This window comes from Corythoichthys intestinalis, chromosome 3, assembly GCF_030265065.1.
Source record: "Corythoichthys intestinalis isolate RoL2023-P3 chromosome 3, ASM3026506v1, whole genome shotgun sequence".
Taxonomy (NCBI): domain Eukaryota; kingdom Metazoa; phylum Chordata; class Actinopteri; order Syngnathiformes; family Syngnathidae; genus Corythoichthys; species Corythoichthys intestinalis.
This window is the reverse complement of record NC_080397.1, coordinates 22,350,805-22,374,741: the sequence shown is the minus strand read 5'-3', so window position 1 is coordinate 22,374,741 and position 23,937 is coordinate 22,350,805. Positions and strand designations below refer to the sequence as shown.

At 38.4% G+C, this 23,937-nt stretch overlaps 2 protein-coding genes across 2 annotated transcripts; both read left to right on the top strand.

Annotated features, from left to right (window-relative positions):
- Positions 1–794: 794 nt before the first annotated feature.
- nmrk1 (nicotinamide riboside kinase 1) lies at positions 795–8,646 on the top strand. Its single transcript, XM_057830834.1, has 7 exons — positions 795–988; positions 1,117–1,207; positions 1,330–1,378; positions 1,458–1,623; positions 1,757–1,828; positions 1,897–2,003; positions 2,405–8,646. The coding sequence occupies exons 1-7, from the start codon at positions 960–962 to the stop codon at positions 2,506–2,508; spliced, it is 618 nt and encodes a 205-aa protein (XP_057686817.1). The 5' UTR covers positions 795–959; the 3' UTR covers positions 2,509–8,646.
- A 3,472-nt stretch (positions 8,647–12,118) lies between these two features.
- On the top strand, positions 12,119–22,114 carry LOC130913519 (gamma-glutamyl hydrolase). The gene is made up of 9 exons (XM_057832194.1): positions 12,119–12,274; positions 13,685–13,799; positions 13,868–13,918; positions 13,985–14,069; positions 14,670–14,808; positions 17,822–17,928; positions 18,023–18,116; positions 20,637–20,774; positions 21,317–22,114. Exons 1-9 carry the CDS (start codon positions 12,163–12,165, stop codon positions 21,433–21,435), a joined length of 960 nt encoding a protein of 319 aa, XP_057688177.1. The 5' UTR covers positions 12,119–12,162; the 3' UTR covers positions 21,436–22,114.
- Positions 22,115–23,937: the final 1,823 nt, after the last annotated feature.

Below are 23,937 nucleotides of genomic sequence, written 5' to 3'. Positions count from 1 at the left end.
GATTTTGTTTTTGAATAACAGCGTAGTTGCACAGCTCAGTAGCACCTCCTTTTTTGTAGGACCCTCTTCAATAAGTTTTTTTCTCCTAGGTGTGTGAATTCATTTCTAAACCCAAAAGATGAGGTGCGTTTCGAGCAAGTTAGGTTCTCATGAGATGATGAGAGGAGGATGATCTGCTTCCACCTTGACCTGCGTGCCGTCTGAGCTGCGCCAAACTGCGACAGCCCGTTCAGTCCTGCTCGCGTAGTGTAATATTATGCTTTTACATTCACCGCCACACTATTAGCTGTTTTAGGCAATTAAACTCAAACAAAAGTTACTTATATAGTATGAGCAACCATACAACAAATAAAATGTTATTCTACACTGAGGAAAGACCCAGGTGTAATTTCTCCCGAAATTGCAGTTTCTAGTTCTACACATATTTTAAACTTTATTCACAACAAATACAAAAACACAAACACAGGGTAAACGGTTCACATACATTTAGAAAACGCTCACACACACACACATACACCCCCCCCCCCCCCCCCCCCCCGCTCACACACAAAATAGGCTATATAAATTAAGGGGTCAGGGTTGAAGCAAAAGGAACTTTTTTTTTTCTCAGAGTTACATGTTTTCAAACATCTGCTTCATTATTATGATTTTTTACCCGAGGCTTGAGGGGAAAAAAGTAACAAATAATGTCTTTCAAATTCAACCAAAAAGAACATTTGTTGTCAAGTTTGCTGTTCAGGATTGACGTCACAGTTGAACCGGCCAATCAGCAAAATCAGCAGGCGGAAGTTAATGAATGATTGTAAATATTCAGTGAGACTAGCTAAAACCGCAACCGTCACAAGTTTAATTCATGCATTGTCGTAAATTATGCACGTTTCGCTAAATATGCTTTTTAAATTTAGGTGTTAGTGTAGCAGGCTAATGCTGACGTCCTCGAACGACTCTTGTAAGTGGAAATGAAGACATTAATCGTGGGAGTTGGTGGGTGAGTACTAAACGCGACTTTTTATTCCCCTCATAAACTACTCCATTTTTTTCTGCATATTTTTCGCAATGAATGATGGAAGAAGTAACAGTGAAAATCATCGTTTTTTAATGATTTTTACCTTTCAGCATGACCAATGGAGGAAAATCTACACTTTCCAAAAGTTTAATGCAGAAGATACCCAACAGCTGCATCGTTGCACAGGATGCATTTTTTAAGGTTTAGGTTTGTTTTTGTTTTTTTGTGACTATGAATAGCGATTTTTTAATTGAATAAAGTAAACTCAAGAAGGAAACATTAAACATATGAACAAATATGCGTTCACTGTGTCTTTTGTCCAGGATGATTCTGTGGTTCCAGTGAATGAAAATGGCTTCAAGCAATATGACAGTAAGAGAAGTTTTATTAACAGTGCAACATCTGAAGTCTTAACAAAATTGACTCCCAAATTCCTGTACGACACGTCTAGTGCTTGATGCTCTTCACATGGATGCCATGATGAGTCAGGTCAATGCCTGGAGAACAAACCCGCAAGCTTTCTTAAAGGAAGCGGGTCAGAACGCTGGGAGTACGATGTCATCACCTGACCACGTGTTTGTGCTGATTGTTGAAGGGTTCCTGATATTCAATCACAGGTTAAAAAGTATTGCTATAATGACTGCCAGGACTAGCTTTTGGTTTAAATTCCACTTTGACCTTCTCTAAACTTTTGAATGCTCTTATTAAACAGCAGCAAAATAAATTGATGGTTTGGACCTTTGTTAACAGACCTTTAAATGAGATGATGGATAAAAGATATTTCATGGAAATACCGTATGTCACCTGCAAGGAGAGACGAAGGTACTGCTGATTGTATCTTTTTTGACATGTTGAATGACTTTAAAACACACTAACATTGTTTTGAACAGTTCGAGGGTGTACAAGCCGCCTGACCCTCCGGGCTACTTCGACGGACACGTGTGGCCAATGTACCTGAAGAACCGTCAGGAGATGGAAAACACAGTGACAGGAATTGGTGTGTCTCCTTTTATCCACTGTAGTTGAGTTATACGGGATGCCCTCCTAAAAATTGCCCTAATTTTGTTGTCTGAAATTCAAAGCCAATTCTTCCATACTTGTTCTTAAATACAGATGTCCAATATTTTACTACCTGGTAGAATTATTTTCAGACTAAAGAATGTTATTTTCACCCAGAATAGTAAAAATACAATGGTGCAGAAGGTGTGAAAAACAATGGTTAAGATCCCTGAAAAGTATTGAATAGTATAGTATGGTAAGGCGATTTAACATTATGCGCTGTTTGAATATTGACACATTTACATCTGTGATTTATTTTTTTAATGTATAGAATGAAGATCAAATTATAACTAAAACATGTGTAAATAAGAAAATCAAATTTTTTTGTTTATATTGCAGTATTTTTGGATGGACTGAAGTCAAAGGAGGAGCTGCTGGCAGCTGTGTATCAAGATGTTTGTAAGAACATAAATATGCTTGGAGGTAATTTGGCTGCATATTAGAACCCTCAGCATGCTCAACTCATATGGAGAGTTGGAGACATTTGTACAGTATGTAATACAGCACCATACCTCATTTCATGGTTTACTTGAGCCCCTTTTTGATGAAGAAGTCTGGTAATGTACCGGTGTTCTGACGAATGGGTATCCCGGTCGAATTGATATCCAAAGCGCTACTGAGCATGCGCACGACAACCACGGCCTTCCATTTTATAGAGCTTTTTGACCACTTACATGCATGAAAATCTCTCACCTTTCGGCAAAAGTTCAACGTGAAGTCAAAAAGGGTGACCTACGTGAATTGTGTAGATACGAGGAGAATTTTTTTTTTTTACAGGGGGGTCGGGAGATTTTTTTAATGTTGGACGCGCTTGGTATGCAAGCGGGGAAAGCAGCTCAAAGCCAAAAAAGTGCACCAGAGTGGCCAAAACATTGACTTATTTCAACGAAACAAAGGGGGGTACACTGTCTCTTCCACGCCAAGCTTGGCTGCACGTCGGCTGTGAATGAACACCTAAAGCGCCGTCACCCAGTTGTAATTTTGAAAGATAACAGGAGACAACAAGCTGGCAGATCGTAAGTCCATCTAATAAAGTAACAATTGTTTTTATTGAAGTTGCTAAGCCTGTTGCGATATGCAATGAGTCCATTTATAGCACGGAAAATAAAAATGAGGGTGGTAATTTTCACAGCTGCGTTTTATCGCCGAGCTTGTGCATACATTTGTGCGTGCGTGCTGATGGCACATGAGACTCCAGTTCCTTTAACAGATGTTTATTGGTCATCAACATGCTGTAGAATTAAAGTTCAGACATACAAAATAAGGAAATATATCTATATTAAACACTGTAAACCAGACATGTCCAAAGTCCAGCCCGGGGGCCAAATGCGGCCCTCGGTCAAATTTCATCTGGCCCCCAGCCTCTGTCATAATAATCATTAACATCTGGCCCGCATAGACTTAATATATTGGTCAGCAGTACTGCTACCAGCATATGAAGTAGCTTACACACTAAATGCTGATCCTCATTTACCCACTAAAAGGCAGCAGCACTCTAAGCAACATTACCCCGTGTGACCCTTTACTCCCAATTTTCTAAAATGGCGACAGTCAACAAAAACTTTTGACTGCGACGGCCGACGCTTCAGAAATAGGTGGAAATTGGACTATTTCTTCACTAAAATACGCAACAGCTGTGTCTGCCTCATTTGCAAAGAGACAGTGCACTGTTTTTAAATAGTTCAATGTTAGCCAATATTACCAGAGGCGATATTACCAAACAAGACACGCTGACATGTACGAAAAGATTACAGGGAAGAAGTGAGAAATTGAAGCAACTTGAAGCTAGTTTAATTTTACAGCAGCATTATTACATTATTACATTACATATAACAGCAGTATTTCACAAGAGCTCGAGAGTTGAAAGACAACGCCACAAAGGCTAGTTGCGAGATTGTTGAAATTATTAATTTAAAAAATTAGGGCTGCAGCTATTGATTATTTTAGTAGTCGATTAATCGATGAACTAGTTAGTTCGACTAATCGAGTAATCGGATAAGGAACATGAAAAATTAAAATACCTGAGCGGAGCCTCAAACGGTATAAAAAATAAGGATTGACAAAAGAACAATGGCTAACTTACATAGCAAATGTCTGCTAGCTTAAATGCTATAAAATACTAACGTTTGTTTTTTGTTTGTTTTTTTACAATGCTCTTGACAAATGGTTCAGACACATATTCCCACAAAAAAAAAAAAAAACTGCTAAATATACCAATACACTAAATTACGAATGCACAAAAAAAAAAAAAAAAAAAAAAAAGCTCAAACAAAAATTTGGCTTATGTTGGTTTTAACATGGAGCAGCTGGATTCATCCATGTGAAATGAGGCAGACCAGAGGGCAGTGTATCACTTTAATTAAACGAATACTCGAAGCAGCAAAATTTAATTTGAATCTTTTTTTCTTTAATCGAATACTGGAGTTAATCGATTCATCGTTTCAGCACAAACAAAAACAAAAAAAAAAGCAAATGTGACACACAGAATGGCTTGCTAACATTTCCCTAAATATATTGTTATACGTAAAGGATGTAAGCCAAGGTCGGCCCTCCACATTTTTACCACACCAAATCTGGCCCCCCTTGCAAAAAGTTTGGACACCCCTGCTGTAAACGTTAATATTGCTACATTGAGGCTAATGGGGGAAAAAGACAACCTACTTTAAGCTGCTATAAAACTTTGGCAGTCTTCTCCAAAACGCAAACTTGGGGTTAAAAGGTGACACTTCAAACATGAAAATTCTCTCGTTAACAGCATTTGCAAACAAAAAAAAAAGGGAAAAGATTACTGACACCACATGCAATGACAAAAAGAGCTTTTTTTGCTGAGTGTAAAGTTTACGGTTAGTGGTTTAGCGAACGTACTTTCGGTGAACATTTCAAAATAAAAGCATGTCATGTTCATCATAGGCCTGTCGCGATAACAAATTTTAGTGTGCGATAATTTATTTAATAAATTATTGCGATATTCGATATTATTGCACCCCCCCCCAATTAAAAAAAAAAAAAAAAATTACAATAACACTGTGAGAATACAGTATTTATTAATAGATCATGTACACCCATTTAAACGCAATAAATGTTTACTCTTAAATTAAAAAATGCTTTTTAGGAAATCACAACTAAAACAATAGACCATGCCTCTTAAGTAAAAGACAACAATATTAATACTGCACAGAAACACAGAAGAAATAAAATGTGTTTTTTAATAAAAATAAAATTCCACTTAATAATTTAAGCGTCTAGGCAAATGAAAACGTTTCCTCTCATAGCTTCTGCTATGGCATTCCATGTGTAATACAGTGGTACCTCTAAATACGGAGTTAATTCGTTCCAGGAGCTTGTTTGTAAGTCGAAATGGTCGTATGTCGACCAGGATTTTCCCAAAAGAATACATTATAATTCCAATAACTCGTTCCACAGTCCTAAAACTCACACTACATCCTAAATAAGTACTGCTGTAACTATTGCAAATAGCAATTACAAAGAGCAAAACAAATAAAATATGAATAAAAATCAGAATAACAATAATATAATAATAGCAATAATAACAATAATAACAATAATACAGTACAGTACCTGTAATAATGTAACAAATCGGCTTCTAATGTGGCAGACTTTTTTGCTGTACCTGAACGCACTGCGGGGCTGACGGTGAGCAGGAGAGCACTATTTTACTTTCGGTTTCGATCCTGGCGTCAACAGCAGTGGACACTCGGCGAGTTGATGGAATAAATGATTTGAAACCTGACGAAGCTGGCGATTTCTTAGGCGATGTTACCACAATAACAACTGTCACCTTAACTGGCGAACGGAGGGGGACCGCCGGCCGAGATCGGCATTCTCCTACCCAGTTCATCGATGCACACACCATGCTTATATTTTGCTATCATTCACATCTTCATTTCAATGGTAAGCGTCACCTTTTCTTTTTTTTTTCTCCACCTGCACTAAACCTAAACTGCACTAAACTAAAAACTAAAATGCATTTTGCGTAGTTGGTAACGAGGAAGGCGAACTTTTAACAGCACGTCAGCCGCACGCGTGCACGCAGGTGGACACGAGGCGATAAATAGCAGCGGAAAAATTATTGCCTTCATTTTTATTTACCGTGCGATAAATGGAATTGTTGCATATTGCGACAGGCTTAGTTCATCATATAAATTACGATTTCTGGAATTAATTCAACATACTTCAGAATTTAGATTCTAAGAATAGCTTTAAAATGACACCTTTTATGAAAAATCTTATTCGCAATGAATATTTATTACACTACTATTATATATAGTAGTATACTATATTATTAATGATAGATTTTTTTTTTTTAAGAATTTTGAATCATGTTGAAAGGGCAAAGTCAGTGTTCTGAATCGGTTTGCATTTCATTTTTTTGCGCTTGTTAATGCTATCAGCATTTGACCTCATTGTTTATTTGTTATTTATTGTTGTTATTTACGTGTTTATTTGTACTTTAATAAAGAATTTAACTGTTCCAAAATTTTTTTGTGAATTAATAAGCGTAATCAAAAATTTCATTTCTAAATTATTTAAAAAAAGGAACACATTTTTTTGTAAGATTAGTCGACTAATCGTAAAAGTAGTCGACTCACTAATCGGGAGAAAATTAGTCGTTTGGGACAACCCTAGTTGTACAGTGTACTGGAACATACAGTATTTCCTCCACACCCTTCTCACATTTTTAACCCCTGACCGATTTTCATGCCTGCGCTTAACTCTGTAAGCAATTACATATATGCCCAGAAGACCACAATAGAGTCTTGATGATATTGCGAAACAATATCGTTTGGACGTTAACGTTGTCTGATAAACAGTAAACATGTGGGCCACCTGGGTTTTAATTAGAGGGGGAATCTTTGGGCACCTAACGATTCGAATGTGATTCAGAGGCTAAAATTCGATTATAAATCAATTGTTGATGCACCCCCACCCCCAGCTGCTTTTAATGTTTTGTACATTACTTAGAAAAATTGTACAAAAGTCCTCTCGAGCTTAAATAAACGACTATTTACTTATCAAGTTAAAAGTTAAAAACAGTAAATAAAATACGCAAGTCCCCATTCTGTATCAGCAGCTTTAAACTACATTCAATTAATTTAATGTTGTGAATCAATGGTTAAAGTTGTTAAAATTGCTCCCGTTATTCCATAATTTCCCTTCTGTCTACTTTCGACATGTTAAAGTTTTATGACTGTTTCATCATTTAAAGATAGATTCAAGTCCAGATTTTGCCGATTTAGGAGTATTTTGGATAAAAAGTTAATTATGTTCGCTTGGAAGGTTCGCTCAACAGCCCTCCAGGGAAGTCTACTGCTTTAAAATGGTGGCTGTTTACTAATTCTGGCAAGTCTGTCATTTCGCATCTAGTTTTCTATAAATGTGCCGCTAATGCCGCCGAGTCTGTCATTTCGCATCTAGTTCTTTATACATGTGATATCTACCGTAGCATTATGTGGGCGTAGTTTGTAGCGGCTGTCGGCAGCAGTCAGGTATTAGTGTTTTTTTTAATCTAGCGGCATGAATTGAGCCAGAGCCATGAGTTGAGCATTGTCATTACCCAGTTAATGACAAGCATGATGTTTACTCTCGGTCCGTTCCTCATTGCGTCCCGAAGACCGCGCTGACTGTGTTTTAATTTCGCTTTACTTGGCATATTTCAATAATCGGAATTTGGATGTTTGTGAATCGTTCTCGAATCTCCCACGGCCAAACCGCGAATAATCTAAGAATCGGAAATTTCGCACACCTCTAGTTTTAATAGTGTTTATTGTTCAAGAAAGAATATTGACATAGTAGGAATATTTAAATATGTAATATATGTATAATATGCGTAAATAGACATGTCAAAAGGTAAAGTAGATTTGTTCAACATTAAGCTGCTATCAACAGCGGGGATACCACTTCGACAAGGGATACCCGTTCGTCAGAACACCGGCATTTACCAGCTCAGCTAAGAGCTGCCGAGCCGTGTAACTACCGCTACATTTCCTCCAGTATAAACACAGCTTAGCTGGTAAAGTTAGGTACATTTCCTTATGTTCGAAAGCCACGGGTCAGGTAGATTGCGGGTACCGTTACCTGGTAATATTATGTCTGAAAAGCACTTTATAAAAAAGGGCTGAAAGGTAAGGATCTATAATTTCTTGTGCTTCTAATGAACTGAAGACATCAGTCATGTGCGGACAACTTTTTCCCAAATGATGACTTCCTTAGAACTTCTTTTGATTTTTTTTCCTTTTTTTTTTTTCTTTTTACTATATCGCAATGTTATTCTTGGAAAAGTCTGTTCTCTTTTTTGCCATATTAACATGTAATTTTACATTTTATTTTTTAGTCTCGTTCTGTTTTTGGGGGGGGGCATAGTAAAATAACTATGTTCAGACATTTTTTTTTTTTAAACCTATATGAAGTGAAAACATCTTGGTAGTTTATCTAATAATCCAAGCAGTAGATTGAACAGCCAGCAAAAATTAATTGATCACCTCTGAATGATTGGGTTGTAATATTGTTTAACAAAATGTAAATAACACACAATTAAAACATTATTTCCTTAAACTGTTTGGGGTTTTTTGTCCACTGGTTTGTCCATATCACAACAAAATAACTTCAATGTAGAATTAATTACATATGAACAGATGCTGTGTGGAGAAGCAAAACATGGTTACCGCCAATTTTAGTGCATTACAGTGATGCGCCGTGCAATTGGTCCTTCCAGGGAACAACCAGACAGTCCGCCTCTTAATACCACCACTTTTTTTTGCAATTGGGAAAAAAATGGAGACCATTTATGGTTTGGTTAAATGCAATAAATTAGCACAAAAACTATGCCATGTACACTGTTTGGATTATTTATTGTTGAGCAACAGTAATAACTTGACAAAAATTTTAATGAAACGCATCACACTTATCAAAGGTTCTGTGAATAAATTGCTACAGTTGGGTTTTGCTTGTCTCATGAAATTACGGTAAATTAATGGCATGTTGGCAACAGTGGCTGAAATCTGAATGGACAAAAAAGTTTCATCACTACAGCAGAAAAATATTCAAAAATGAACAGTACCTTAATTCAGTCACCGCCAGCTTAGGTCACCGAGTATGTGTTTCGTTAGTTAGTTAAAGAGGGAAAACGATAACGAAAACATTTATTCTAACACTCCTCTACTTCGCGTGGATATCAGGGACAGTGCCTCTGCATTGGCAGAATATATAAATATACTACTGCTATAATACTGTGTATTAGACCAGTCCATCGTATAATGGTTATTTGTCAAAGTTTTGGAATTTCTCCTCCACAAGGCTATTTTTGTTTGTCTTTAGGTACAAGACATAAGTGTGAAGTTTTGTGCCATTCAGTACGCAATTAGTGTCCGCGCCCTCCATAATGGTGTTTCCTTTTGCTTTTCCACAATCAACTGAAAAAGTGATCTGAATTGAATAAACCTGTCAGGACGTGGGAGCGGGCATGGAGGACCCAAATGCAGAAAACAAAAGGTGGCAAGGCAGGGTAGTGATCAACTAAAAAATGTTTTAATTCCGGAGACAAAACTCAAAGTACAAACAAAAGGCCAAAAAAGCAAAGTACTGTACTAATTAAATTCAAACAAAGACTGGGTATGAAACTTACTGAGGGATACAGGCACAATGGGAGCATGGAACAGACATGAGATGAGAAAAGACCTTGGGAGGGACAGGAAGCGACAATGACGCAACAATCCACATGGGGTACTTAAATACAGACATGGAGTAACGTGACAATGACACAGGTGGTTGATACAAGAGGCAGCGGATCGGTCAAGACGCAAGCAAGAGGCCACAACAGGTGAAATATATGGGGAATCACGTGACAAGACACACTAGGGCGCAAACCTAACAACTCAAGGCATGAAAAACCGCGCATTTCTTTGTTTGTAGTTCGTCAAACCGCATATTTCTGTTTTCATTTTGCGTTACTTAGTTGGGAGTTTATCAGTTATCTCTCACCCTGGGGGCAACGCATAGAGAGCGGTCACTAGTGGACAAATTGAGGGCTCGTGCGCGGACACTAAATAAAGGACTATGAATGTGAAATTTTGTGCACTTGTTATGGTTTAGGAAAGGAACAAACATAACCTTGTGGAGCCAAAATTTTCCAAGTTCATTTTTTGGACTGGTCTGCATAGTGATCAACAAGACTGGCTATGGACACAGACTTAAGAATGGGGCCGCAGTCAGTCACCTCCTCTACATGGATGACATCAAGCTGTAAGCTAAGAGTGAGCGAGACATTGACTCACTGAACCACACCACCAAGATCTACAGCAGGGACATCGTAGTGTCATTCAAGCTGCAGAAATGTGGTCGAATGGTGACTAAGAGAGGGAAGGTAGTCCGGACAGAGTGGGTTGCACTCCCAGAAGGCAGGATAGAATATGTTTAGAAGAGCTACATGTACCTTGGAATACCACAGGCACATGGTAACAACGAAGAGGCAACAAGGAAAGCTGCAACGGTCAAATATCTGCAACGAGTAAGGCAGGTCCTGAGAAGTCAGCTCAATGTCAAGAACAAGATCCGAGCAAGTAACAGCTATGCCCTACCAGTGATCAGATACCCTGCTGAGATAATAAGCTGGCCAAAGGAGTAAGTTCAAACCAGAGATTTGAAAACACAGAAACTGCTCACTATGCATGGAGGGTTTCACCCCAAATCCAGTATCCAAAGGTTATACACTAAGCGCAAGGAGGGAGGCTGAGGGTTACTAAGCATCAGGAGTAAGGACCACTATCCAAGACGAAACAACCAAGCTCCACGAATACATCACGAAAATGGCCCCAAGAGATGAAAACTTAGTGAATGTATCAGGCTCTGGAAACTGGGAAAAGAGGAGTTGGAAGAACCATCATGGGAGGAAGAACATCTGCATGAGCTGTACCACCGACAGATAACTAAAGTGTCAGATCTGAACAAGTCCGACCAATGGTTAGAGAGGGCTGGACTAAAAGACAGGACAGAGGCGCTTATGGCAGCACAGGAGCAGGCCTTGAGCAACAGAGCAATAGAGGCCCAGATATACCAAACCAGGCAGGATCCCAGGTGCAGGTTGTGCAAAGAGGCCCCTGAAATAGTCCAGCACATAACAGCAGGGTGTCAGATACTGACAGAGAAAGAAATATGGAACGCCATAACCAAGTAGCCAGTATAGTGTACAGAAACATCTGCGCAGAGTATGGACTGGAGACCCCTAGATCGCAATGGGAAACACCTCCCAAGTTGGTGGAAAACGAGAGGGCTAAGATCCTGTGGGACTTTCAGATGCAGACTGATAAGATGTTTGTGGCCATGCAACTGGACGGCGTGATCATGGATACGCAGCAGAGGACAGCCGTGGTGATCGATGTAGCCATCCACAACAATGGCAATATCAGGAAAAAGGAACACGAGAAACTAGAGAAATACCAAGGGCACAAGGAAGAGCTGGGGAGAGCTTGGAAGGTGAAATCAACAGTGGTGCCCGTGGTCATAGGAGCACTGGGGCCATGTCCCCCACACTGGAGAAGTGGCTCCAGCAGATACATGGAAAAACATCAGACATCTCCGTCCAGTAGAGCGCAGTCCTAGGAACAGCAAAGATACTGCGCAAGACCTTCAATTTCCCAGGCCTCTAGTAGAGGACCTGAGCTTGAGATGAACAGCCACCCACTCTACCAGGAGAGATGGGGGGAGGGTGACCTACAATTAGCAGTTCTGTTATCAAATGGGGGCTGCAAAAGATTGTCACAATTGCCTTCTGGACTGCACTTTTGAGACCCCTGGTCTCTATGAATGTCATAAAAATTTGAAGGAAAAAAAAAATCATATAGCGGGTCAAAATACTGTTAGTAAATACTGTACATAGGAAGCACTCTAGCCATTAAAAAACAAAAACACTCTAACCTGTGAACATGTTTGCTTACTCCAAACTCCTCAAAGTTTATGTGTGTGCATGTGATTAGTCACGTGTGCACTCACTTCACTTCCTTATTCACAACTCTCTCTTTAAACCTTTCTCTTGACTCATTTGCTAAAGGGATTGATTCATCTGTGACAAGTCTGGCTTCAAAATGCGATTGTCAATTTTTGTATGTGTCCTTTTTGTTTGTGGATCTTTGAGTTTCCACCAGTCCAAGCTGATTTGGAGCAAGCAGTACACTGGAAATGATAGACCTGTGATTGGTAAGTAGTGTTCAATCAGTGATGACGGCATTATGGGCACAGGGCCACAGTATTCCATCTTATCAAAGAGTTGAGAGACTGGTTTTCTCCCCAACATGTACAACGTAGTTAATTTTCAGTATACTGCGGAGCAGTAATTTAATTAGAAAATAAATGTTTGAATAGCTGTGTTTCACTGTGTTCATTGTTGTGTTGCTGGTACAGCTTCCTTTTTTGGGTCTAGCTGACTTCCCATTCATCTTGAGATGTAGCCTATTTACTGTTGATATAAATAAGTTTTCAAAGTGCATATTAAGAGCTGAATAATGTTAAATTTTAATTCATAAGTTTAACACATGAAAATAAATATTTAAAGTACTGTATAGACTAGAACTGGTTTAATTCTTTCATGCACGAAATGGGATTATTATTATTTTTAACCATAACAGGCACTCATTTAACTCAATGGCTACCACTGACGGCACTAGATAGCCAATACTTTATTATATATATATATAAAAAAAAAAGTAAATAGAAAAGTAAAAGGATGTAAACTATCTTCAATTTTAATGTATATCCTACATTCTTAAGTAGTTAAAATTGAGGTTTTGCATTTATATGTGAGGAAATGAGGGAAAATATAAAGTAGGAGATGGAGGATGTGATTTATACATAGAATCCAAAAATGTAAGCAAAAATGACAAGTTCAGTAAAATAGTTTTTAAAAAATGCGAACAGAAATGCAACAGAAAATTGATCAAATCTTTAAGAGAAAGGAAAGAGTAGAAGAGGCTTATTTATTTTATTTGCTCTGATGGGGAGGTTCGGAACATCTTCCATGTCAAAGTGCACTTTGGACTTATTTTTTTTTCTCATTTATGTTAGGCTACTTATTTTGTCATTTTTTAAAAAGTCAATATTTGCATGATCTTCAAAATATATTCCATTTCACTGCATAATTTAGGTCATTTATACTTATTTTTGTTAATGTATGTTACATATATCTTTATTATATATATATAAAAAAGTAAATAGAAAAGTAAAAGGATGTAAACTATCTTCAATTTCAATGTATATCCTACGTTCTTAAGTAGTTAAAGTTGAGGTTTTGCATTTATATGTGAGGAAATGAGGGAAAAATATAAATTAAGAGATGGAGGATGTGATTTATACATAGAATCCAAGAATGTAAGCAAAAATGACAATTTAAGTTCAGTAAAACAGTTTAAAAAAATGAAAAGGTGGTGGGGGCTTAGCGTTTTGAGTTCACCAAAAGACATATACAGAAACAAAACAAAGAACGTTTCTTTTTCAAGAAATTATTTTTTCCGTATATTTGAAGGACTATTATCATCCTGTAAAAGTGTCTAGCTCTTTCATACTGTAGGCTAAATTATACTTGATTGTGTGTTTCCTCTTGTGTCCTCGCAGGTATTTTGACTCAGATTGTTTCAGACGAAGTAATGAAACAGTATGGGAGCACATACATTCCTGCCTCCTATGTTAAGTACATCGAGTCTGCAGGCTGCAGAGTGATGCCTATCAAGTCAGTTGTGATCATTTGTAGCCAAATACTGAAACCTTTCATTCAATTTTCCAACTTCACCCACACAGACTGACTCTTACAACTGCTGAGTACAAAAACATCTTTAGTAGGATAAATGGGTAAGCAAACATTAATTAAATCATCAGTCATCTGACTTGTGGGCTGACTTGTGATTTTTTTTCCAGTCTCCTTCTCATCGGCGGAGCTTCCAATCTGGAGACATCTGATTTTGCTAGGGTGGCAAAGATTTTTTATCAGCTTGCTGTTGAGGTTAGTAGCCTAACTTTAGTTCCTCTTCCTATAATGACTAGCCTGGCAGACCAGATTGATTGTTCCGTATATCTTCATGAATATATTCCACATATACTGTACATCTGGTAAAAATCCAATCCAGACCTGTTTCGTGTGAAGAACTTTCAAAAAATAAATACGGCTGTTGATTGGACAATGACTCATCGGAACCTGGACAAACATTGTTTCCCGTCAAAAATGAAAGTGATGCTCTTTGCTCTTCTTTTAATGAGGATATTGAGTGTATTTCAGACAAAACGACCTCTCTACAAAACCCGCTTTGAATTCCGCCAGACTATGCAAGCAGATTCATGTCTGCAGCTCCCGCCTTTTTCTCCTGATTGGCTCAAACATCACGTGGTTGGACAGTTGATATTTGCAAGACAGTAAACTGGATGAATCTGAATCAGAAAGTACCTTTTTGCCTACAAGGCTATACAATATAATGACCGTATTAGAGTAAAAATACAAAGGGCCTTGGCACATTCAATGTTTTTGTCAAGTTTAAAAAAAAAAACAATGTATTTTGAAAAAGGGGACATTTTAAACCAAATTTCGGAAATGATGATGACATTACAGGCCAATGATGCAGGGGATTACTTCCCAGTGTGGGGTACGTGCTTGGGAATGCAACTTCTCACTGTCCTGGTTTCTGGTCACAATCTGCTGGAAAACGTCACTGCTGAGAATGTGGCTCTATCCCTCAACTTCACTCGAGGTTTGTCACTCATTTGTCTTATTGTTAGTGCAATACAGTTAGGATGTCACCCTCACAGTTCTGAGGTTTGGGGTTTGATTCAGCTTTGTCTTCCTCCCACATTAGCAAAAGATACAGCACAGTTCTCTGGTAATACAGTATGTAAGGAAAGTTAAAACATTTTGTTTCATGAGAAACATTTAAATTAGGGCTGTCAAACGATTAAAATTTTTTAATCGAGTTAATTACTGCTTAAAAATTAATTAATCGTAATTAATCGCAATTAATCGCAATTCAAACCCTCTATAAAATATGCCATATTTTTCTGTAAATTATATATATATTCTGTAAAATAATTTGTTGGAATGGAAAGATAAGACACAAGATGGATATATACATTCAACATATGGTACATAAGGACTGTAGTGGGCATTTCACTCTGTCATTTAAATCTGTCTATGCTGTCCTCACTCCGAAGCGTCTACTTTTTCCAAAGCTAGACAGCTAGTGAACGACGCCTTAATAATCAGACTTCTTCCTTTTTCATCTGATTTATTAATAAAATGGCCTCAAACCACTGTCCTCTTTAGACCGTAGTGAAACTACAAAAAAAAGTACACAAGCATTGAATTAGCAACAACGTTAGCTTAGCACGCTATACAGGTTCACTAAACATAAACAAAAAGCGTCTCATACAAAAAATATAACATTTCGCTGACTAACATAATATGTACATTCTTTACAACACCCATACTTACGGACAAATCTTGTCCAAGGATCATATAAGCACAACATTACAATGGAGGCGCCAGCCCGAGACGTCCTGCAGCCATATTGAACTGGCAAGAAAGCAATAAACCATGTCGCAAAGCGACCACAAGAGTTCACTGTTAGACAGTAGTAAAAACCTTGCTGTAAAACTTACCAAAAGGCAGAATACTGTCTGAGCGGGACATGTGCGTTAATTGCGTCAAATATTTTAACGTGATTAATTAAAAAAATTAATTACCGCGCGTTAACGCGATAATTTTGACAGCCCTAATTTAAATATTAGTTATTATATTATGAAATTATGTCAACCAACACTTTTTTCCCCCAAAGAAGGTACATGACTCAGCAGAAAGAAGGTACATGACTCAGCAGAAATGTATAAAAAAATAAATGAGATGACAAAGGTGTCATGTTGTCGAAGTGCATCTATGATGTTTTGACAAAGGTGTAGGTTTGCATAGGGATGGTATGGGCATAACAGAAGCAACTTTTCAGGATACTTAAATTGTCCCTACCAACTTTTAAGCAACCTTATTTGAATTATATAATGGGTTCAGTTATATAGGTAATTTAGATTGTCTTCCCAAATGTAAGGATAGAATTGGCCCTACCAATTATAAGTAAATCAATTTCATTATGTTCAGACATTTACCCCTTTTCATTTGCTGAATGTGCCAGTCCTTTATTTCCCCCTTCAAACGCACGTTTGATTGGCTGATGACTTGACCCACAGCTGCCACGTCACACACACTCACACTAACCACACAGCCCCGACAGAAATACATGTCGATCGCTGATAACATGCCAGCTTTTCCACCCCCTTCGAAGAGGAGGGTTATCAGAAGTTTTTTTTCAGCCAGCAGCAGCCACTATAAGTAAAGTAAAATTACGTATATGTTCTGGAGGTGCTGCATAACCTCATATGTTGCTCACAGAACATAATTAACAATGTACACTTAAACGGTGCTGCATAACCTCATATGTTGATCACACAACATAAAACAACATAATGATAATTACCTATGGTCATTGAAAAAAAATTAAATGGTATTTAAGAATCATGGAGCAACCCATCCCAGAAAGAGAAAAAAGTATATATTTTTTTGTTCGCCTTCAACGTAATGAGCACTCCTGATACAGCCTATCAAATAATTAGCTTCATATTCGTGGGAAATGTAGCCCTGACCTCTGTTCACCCAATCTGTTTGGTTTTATTAATGTCCCGTCCCTAGCAAATAGTGTCCATGAAGGTTATGCTGTAATATGGTCCCTACCAATGTTGAGACCAAAACTACTCCCTTGTGATTCGACCCCCATTTTTGCAGGAAACATAACACCGAATAATAAATAAATACTATAGTCTGTTTTAAAAAAATGTTGCCCTAAAACCTTAATTTTTCTTCGGTTCTAGAATGACCCCAATATGTACCCTGTGATTGACTGGTTAGCAATACTAGTTTTATCCCTGCATTTGCCCAAAGTCAGCTGAGACCCTCAGAGAAGAAAATGCAATATTTGCATACTGTACATGTAGAATCTTGATTGATACAGGGCAGTCATAGATTGAGTGGCAGTACTGAATCCTACCACTTCGTGGAAGCAAAGAGGAATTTAAACATTTTTTTTTAGCGGACAGTAAAGCTACACATGCCAAAAATGCTTAGATTTGTTTGATGCTGTGAAAGAGGTATTATTCGAACATTGTTTCAACATCAGGAAATGTTTTTCTCATTTTTCTCTCACATGTAATAAGACATCAAAGCATATAATAAACATAACATACTTATGAACTTATTAAAAAGGTTATTTTTGGACTATAAGCCACTACCTTCCCCTCTTGCTTTAAACCTTGTTTTTTAGTCTGTTTTGTTGTTGTTGTTTGTTTGTTAGTTTGTTTTTACCGGCTAATGAGCACCATGTCTTTGGATTTAAATATCCAATGACACAGTGTGGACACTGGTGTAGTCCAGGGTGTCTTATATATAAAATACAATTTAACAATTACATTTTAATAACTGTACAAAACCGCTATTTGAAAGAGAAAAAAAAAAAAAAGACAGTAATTGGGGTCAGGGGATGAATATAATTCTTGAACAGTTTATTTATAGATTCCTTTGCAGCACGGGACTCTAAAGCTTCTGCCAGTGGGCAGCAGTTCATATGTTCTCTGTGCGCAACATGTGATAGCTACTGTGGATTCCATTTGCGTTACTGCAAAAGAAGCAGCAACAAATAAAATGTCTTTTAATCGTTGCCCTTACAGCGGCCTTCTCCAGTCGCATGTTTGCTGCCTTCCCCAAGGAGTTGATGAAGGCTTTGCAAGAAGAACCTCTCACTGGCCATTTTCATCACTATGGAATCACAGTGAAAGTAGACCAGAGCATGTTTGATGTTGTCAAATAAAATTTTTGTCAACTTCTTATTTAAACCGAATTGATTAATACGTCCTATATTTTGTCCCCAGGCCTTCATGCAAAATAAAGAGCTGATGGATTTCTTCTCTGTCATCTCAACAAATGTTGGTCAAAATGGGGCCCACTTTGTCTCAACCATTGAAGGTTTGTAAAAATGTATCACAAAATATGCCAATAATGAAATCGCAACAATTGACTTCATTGATGCATGAATGTCAAATTTATGTCAGTCACAATAGTAAACATTGGAGCTTTTAATATGTGCAAATGTGAGATATAGGGATCATGCCCGATCGGGAATAGCAACTTTACCATAGCTTGTCTATCTTTATAGTGTAAAACTACTACGAATCCAAGCTTTTTGAATACAAACATTTCTAAATTTCGAATCATGTGGTACACATTGTACAGTACGTACTATATGTGAAGTACTATGAAGAATTACTGCAGCAGCGCAGTCATGTTTAAAGCAATGAACATCAATGAACCAACGCTTCCTGTGTGGATGAGTTGTGCTGGTGGGAAAGTCAGCTGCTTTGGGCGCTGGCTCTGACATATGTAGCAATTAGTGCTTCAGTGTTTACTGACCCTAAACTGCTGGATCTATGCAGGGACAACAATTACAACCAGTCATAGATAGGTTGAGCAATGTTTTACTGAGCTCTTGTCATGAATTCTATTGGTTGTTAATACTAGTTTAATGAAACTAAAGTGGGCACCACCATCTTTTCTATCCAGTTCTGATGACTGTCAACCACAAATCGCACACAGAGCTCTTCTCTTAGATTTGGGATTGGATGTGCGAATCATTGTTTGTGTAGGTGTAAGTTTTATGATAGCTGTATTGTGCCATTAAAAAAAAATGCTTTGCCACTTTGCAGAAAATTGTGGAAAGGTACACATACAGTCTTGCATATAGCTCCCAAAAATGTGCAAATGGTTCAGTTTGTGAATGCCGAACTGTGAATTTGAGGAATGTAGAACTTTGTTTTCATATTTATTCGCAAAGTGTCTTCTATTTTCTGTATGCATTTGAATTGTCAAAGCCGTGATAAGATGCCATAGGAATTTATTGTTTACTCTTTGCCACCTGCTAGTATTTTTACACGGTGTACAGCCCATTGCTCAGCCCAGGGGGATGATCTTAACTTGCTCATTTGTATAAGGATAATATACGCACAGTATGCGGTATCTGGTCCAGCCCACGAGAAGAACCCTTTTTTTTTTTTTTTTAACTACAGCTAGTCCCCGGGTTACGAAAGAGTTCCGTTCCTAGGCTGGCGATGTAACTCGAATTTCCACGTAAGTCGGAATTTATCCTTTTAGTACCTCTAAATACAAAATAACTGTCTAAAAACATGTATTATACGTCATATTATTAAGATCAAGTAAAAAATAAGATACTGTGTGGTACGTGGTGTTAAATGCCATTATATTGAATCACTATTCGAACTAAAAGAAAAAATACAAATATTTGGGCTTTATTCTCGAATGAGTCGCTTTGCTGAGAGAAAGGGGCGCTGTGGAAAGAGTAGGGAGGTGAGAGAGGGGGGGATATCATGTCAGTCATCAGGTCGCTTCTTAACGGAAGCCCGTCGTCCGAACTAAAAAAAAAAAAAAAAAAACAGATTGGGACTCGCAAGAGGAGTCTGCACCAGAGGAGAAGTAGCAGAAGCGGCAGCAGCAGCATGGGAACAGGGAAGTGGGAAGTCTGTAAAAGGCGCATTGTCGGCGGCCAGGGAAAAACCGGAGGTTGGGGCAGGCGTCATGACTCTCCCAAGCCGAAAAGGGCGCTTCTCAGGTGGACACATTAGAACCGGAGATGACAGCGGGTGGCTGCTTGAGCCCAGTCTGAAAAAGGCGCTTTGTCAGCGGTCAGAAGAGAACTGGAGGTTGGGGCAGGCGTCATGACGCTCCCAAACCGAAAAGGGCGCTTCTCGGGCGACACATGAGAACCGAGATGACAACGGGTGGGACTTGCAGTCAGGAACTGCAGGACAACTGCAGGACGGCGGCGGCGCTGCTGGGCGAGGAGGCATGGCAGAAACTAGGTACTATTTACGCAACAACAACAAAAACAAAAACATGACTGGAGACATAATGGCAGACGAGACTTCGCTGTCGTGGAGTCCAAATCGTGTAAGTGTGAGTAGGGTTTGTCGTAAGTTCGTAACCCGGGACCACTTGTACCTCCGAGGCCCAGGCAGGAGTTTAAAACATGTCTTTTGTTTATATTTTTTAATACTTTATTTCACTTTTTTTTTTTTGTATTATTCTTATAATCGTTTGTTATTTTTTTGTCATGTCGTTTTGTTATTAAACCTGCACCTTCCTGTGTTCTATAGAATAAAAGATACCTGCTGTAGAGGAATTTGGCTCTAAATGTTGTTGGACTAAATTATTTATTATTATCTACACAGAGAACACGGTAATTGGTTTATTTGTTTAATTGGGATACCTGCCCTTTTATGAATTTGTAGACTACATTGAGCTTGTGTACATCCTGCTCTTCGGGAACGCTAGTTTGAACAAATCTATGGGAAAACTGTCTATTTTCCTCCATTTTCACATCGTGTATGAAGGATGTCCAGGGGTCCCGATATTTTTGTCTATGTGGTAATGCAAAGATCTATGAAATATTCTAATAATATGTTCTAATCACAGGCAAAAAATACCCCTTCTATGGAGTGCAGTGGCACCCAGAAGTGAACCGTTTTCAGTGGGACAGCAAATTGAGCTTTCCCCATTCGTCTCATGCTGTCCAGCTGTCGTCACTCCTGGCCCAGTTTTTTGTCAATGAAGGTCAGCCTCTAACATAGTCTAACCACTAACAAGTAGGGATATGCTTTTGACCTCATTTGGCAGTGATGTGGCACTTTTCAATTGTGTATCTTGCTATCCATTTTCTATAGCGCTTGTCCTCATTAGGTTGGGTCACTGGTGAGCTGCAGCCTATTCCTATTGACTTTGTGGTATTTAGTAGTTTTTACTGTTTTTAATCACATTCCAAATAATTATGTCAATTATTCTAAGATTATACGGAAGCACTATATGGCAGCAGCATACATTTTGAGTCATCGGTTGTACAGAACGTTGAAATGTCTATGTGTGTAATAATTTGGACCAGTGCATGTTAATTTTTTTTTTATTTTTTAAGAATAAAAAACACTTAGCAGTGGAAAGTTTGTTCAAAAACAATCAGATAAAAATGGGAGCTTCGTAATCATTTGGAAACACATCATGTGAAATGACATGAGCAAGTTCTTAGTTTGTTCAAAGGGAGTAAGAGAGAGGTTGTGCACAAATCACATGTCTTATTTCTGTTTTTTTCCATTTGTTTGTAGGGAGGAGAAGTTTGCATAACTTTGATGACCCTGAAAAGGAGGCCTTGGCACTGATTTACAACTACATGCCTATATTTGCGGGAAACTTCAGTGGTTATGAGCAGATCTATTTCTTCTGAAAAGCTGTCCTCAAAAAGGTCACTTCCCGAGGCAAACGAGTCACGCACCACCACATACCCTCAAACTAGTAGTTGTTTCTTGATCAAGCAACCCCGTATATGCATCTTTTGCCATGTACGTCTTGTTGTATTTAACACTCATTCATATTATACAGTATATCATGCTAATCACTCAAATCATGAACAGGGAATCTCAGATAGTTCTACTAGGGCGGTACTAAAAATAAAAACATATATTATTAAATGAATTAATTGTGTATCCTCAATTCAACTCATTTTTGTTTATATAGCTGGAAGAACCACAGTTCCAACAAAATGCTTTTCAGAAATGCGGAGCATTAGAATTTATGACATGATGTCATGATATTAAGGTGTGTTTATTTAGGGGTCCTCAAGTCCCCGGTATCTGTGCACTAACTGCTGAGATGCTAAATTTGGTGGGGATAGCATCATCGAGTGGTTCACCCACACATATTCAATCAAGTGTGCGAGTCAGAGAACCTTCCCAGCGGACCAGATGGGTCATCCTACCCTTCTGGAAACGCAAGGGTGACAGGTTAGTCAGTGGCAACCATAGAAGCATCACTCTCCTTTCCATCCTTACCAAGCTCTTTCCCAAGATCTTGCTCAGTCAAGCTCTCCCAGCCATCAGCAACAACAACCTCTCGCACTTATAAACGATACGTACAATGAAGAAAGTAAGTATTTTAACACTCTGCTATTTTTCAAGTTCTCCCACTAAGAAATCATGGAGGGGTTTGAAATTTTCATCGTAGGTGCATGTCCACTGTCAGAATCTAAAAAGAAAAATCCAGAAATCACAGTGTATGATTTTTTTAACGATTTATTTTTGTGATACAGCTGCAAATAAGTATTTTAACACCGGAGAAAACGAATATTAATATTTGGTACAGTAGCCTTTGTTTGCAATTACAGGAGTCAAACCTTTCCTGTAGTTTTTCACCAAGTTTGCACACACTGCAGGAGGGATCTTGGCCCAGTCTTCCACACAGATATTCTCTAGATCAGTCAGGGGTTTCTGGGCTGTAGCTGAGAAACATGGAGTTTGAGCTCCCTCCAAAGAATTTCTATTATGTTTAGGTTGGAGACTGGCTAGGCCATGCTAGAACCTTGATATGCTTCTTACACACTCACTCCTTGGTTTTCCTGGCTGTGTACTTCGGGTAATTGTCATGTTGAAATACTCAGCCACAAACCATCTTCAATGCTCTGACTGAGGGAAGGAGGTTGTTCCCCAAAATCTCACAATACAGGGCCCCAGTCATCCTCTCTTTAATACAGTGCACTCATCCTGTCTCATGCACAGAAAGACACTTTCAAAACATGATGCTACCACCCCCGTGCTTCAAAGTAGGGATGGTGTTCTTGCGATAGTACTCATCATTCTTCTTCCTCCAAGCACGGTTAGTGGAATTACGACCAAAAAGTTCTATTTTGCTGTAATCTGACCACAAAACTTGATCCCATGACTCCCTTGCATCATCCAAATGGTCTTTGGCAAACTTAAGATGGCCATCCGGAACCACCCGTGCCATGCATGATTTTAAACTATGACGTCTTAGTGTATTACCGACAGTAACTTTTTAGGTCATTGACCAACTCCTGTTGTGTAGTTCTGGGCCAATTCTTCACCTTTTTTAGGATCATTGAGACCCCACGAGGTGATATCTTACATGGGGCTCCACCCCGATTGAGATTGACCATCATGTTTAGCTTCTTCCATTTTCTAATGTTTGCTTCAACAGTGGACCTTTTTTTCACCAAGCTGCTTTGAAATTGCTCCGTATCCTTTTCCAGCCTTGTGGAGGTGTACAATTTTGTCTTTGGTGTCTTTGGACAGCTCTTTGGTCTTGCCAATATTACAAGTTTGAATCTTACTGATTGTGTGAGGTGGACAGGTGTCTTTATGCAGCTATCGACCTCAAACTAGTGCATCTGATTTAGGATAGTTTATGGAGTGGAGGTGGACTTTTAATAGGCGGACTAACAAGTTTTTCAGGGTCAGAATTCTAGCTGATAGACAGGTGTTCAAACACTTATTTGCAGCTGTATCACACAAATAAATTGTTAAAAAGAAAATCATGCATAGTGATTTCTGGATTTTTCATTTTAGATTATCGCTCTCACAGTCGACATGCACCTCCTGTACGGTGAAAATTTCAGACTCCACCATGATTTCTAAGTGGGAGAACTTGCAAAATAGCAGGGTGTAAAAAAAAACTTATTTTCTTCACTGTAGTTGAAGACCTTATTTAGAACAGTTAGGTAAACGTGCAAATACTGTAAATCATTAAAAAAAAAAAAAAAAACTACTTTAAAATATTAGGAGTTACGTGCTAATTTTTGTTTGGTGTCTGACATTGGCATCGTTACGCCTATTTTATGGGAGCTGAAATATTCATAAGCACCCCTAAATAATGTGGTGTCGTTTTATCCCCCCCCTCCAAAAAAGATGACATATTCACAATGAAGTGCCAGAAC

Bases quoted from the DNA above. Each gene is read 5' to 3' on its own strand.
- nmrk1 (XM_057830834.1), top strand. From the start codon at position 960: ATGAAGACATTAATCGTGGGAGTTGGTGG. The intron at 1,379-1,457 runs GTAAGAGAAGTT...CGACACGTCTAG, and splicing joins TGGCTTCAAGCAATATGACA to TGCTTGATGCTCTTCACATG. The intron at 1,624-1,756 runs GTTAAAAAGTAT...CTTTGTTAACAG, and splicing joins TTCCTGATATTCAATCACAG to ACCTTTAAATGAGATGATGG.
- LOC130913519 (XM_057832194.1), top strand. From the start codon at position 12,163: ATGCGATTGTCAATTTTTGTATGTGTCCTTTTTGTTTGTGGATCTTTG. The intron at 13,919-13,984 runs GTAAGCAAACAT...TTTTTTTTCCAG, and splicing joins ATCTTTAGTAGGATAAATGG to TCTCCTTCTCATCGGCGGAG. The intron at 14,070-14,669 runs GTTAGTAGCCTA...ATGACATTACAG, and splicing joins TTTATCAGCTTGCTGTTGAG to GCCAATGATGCAGGGGATTA.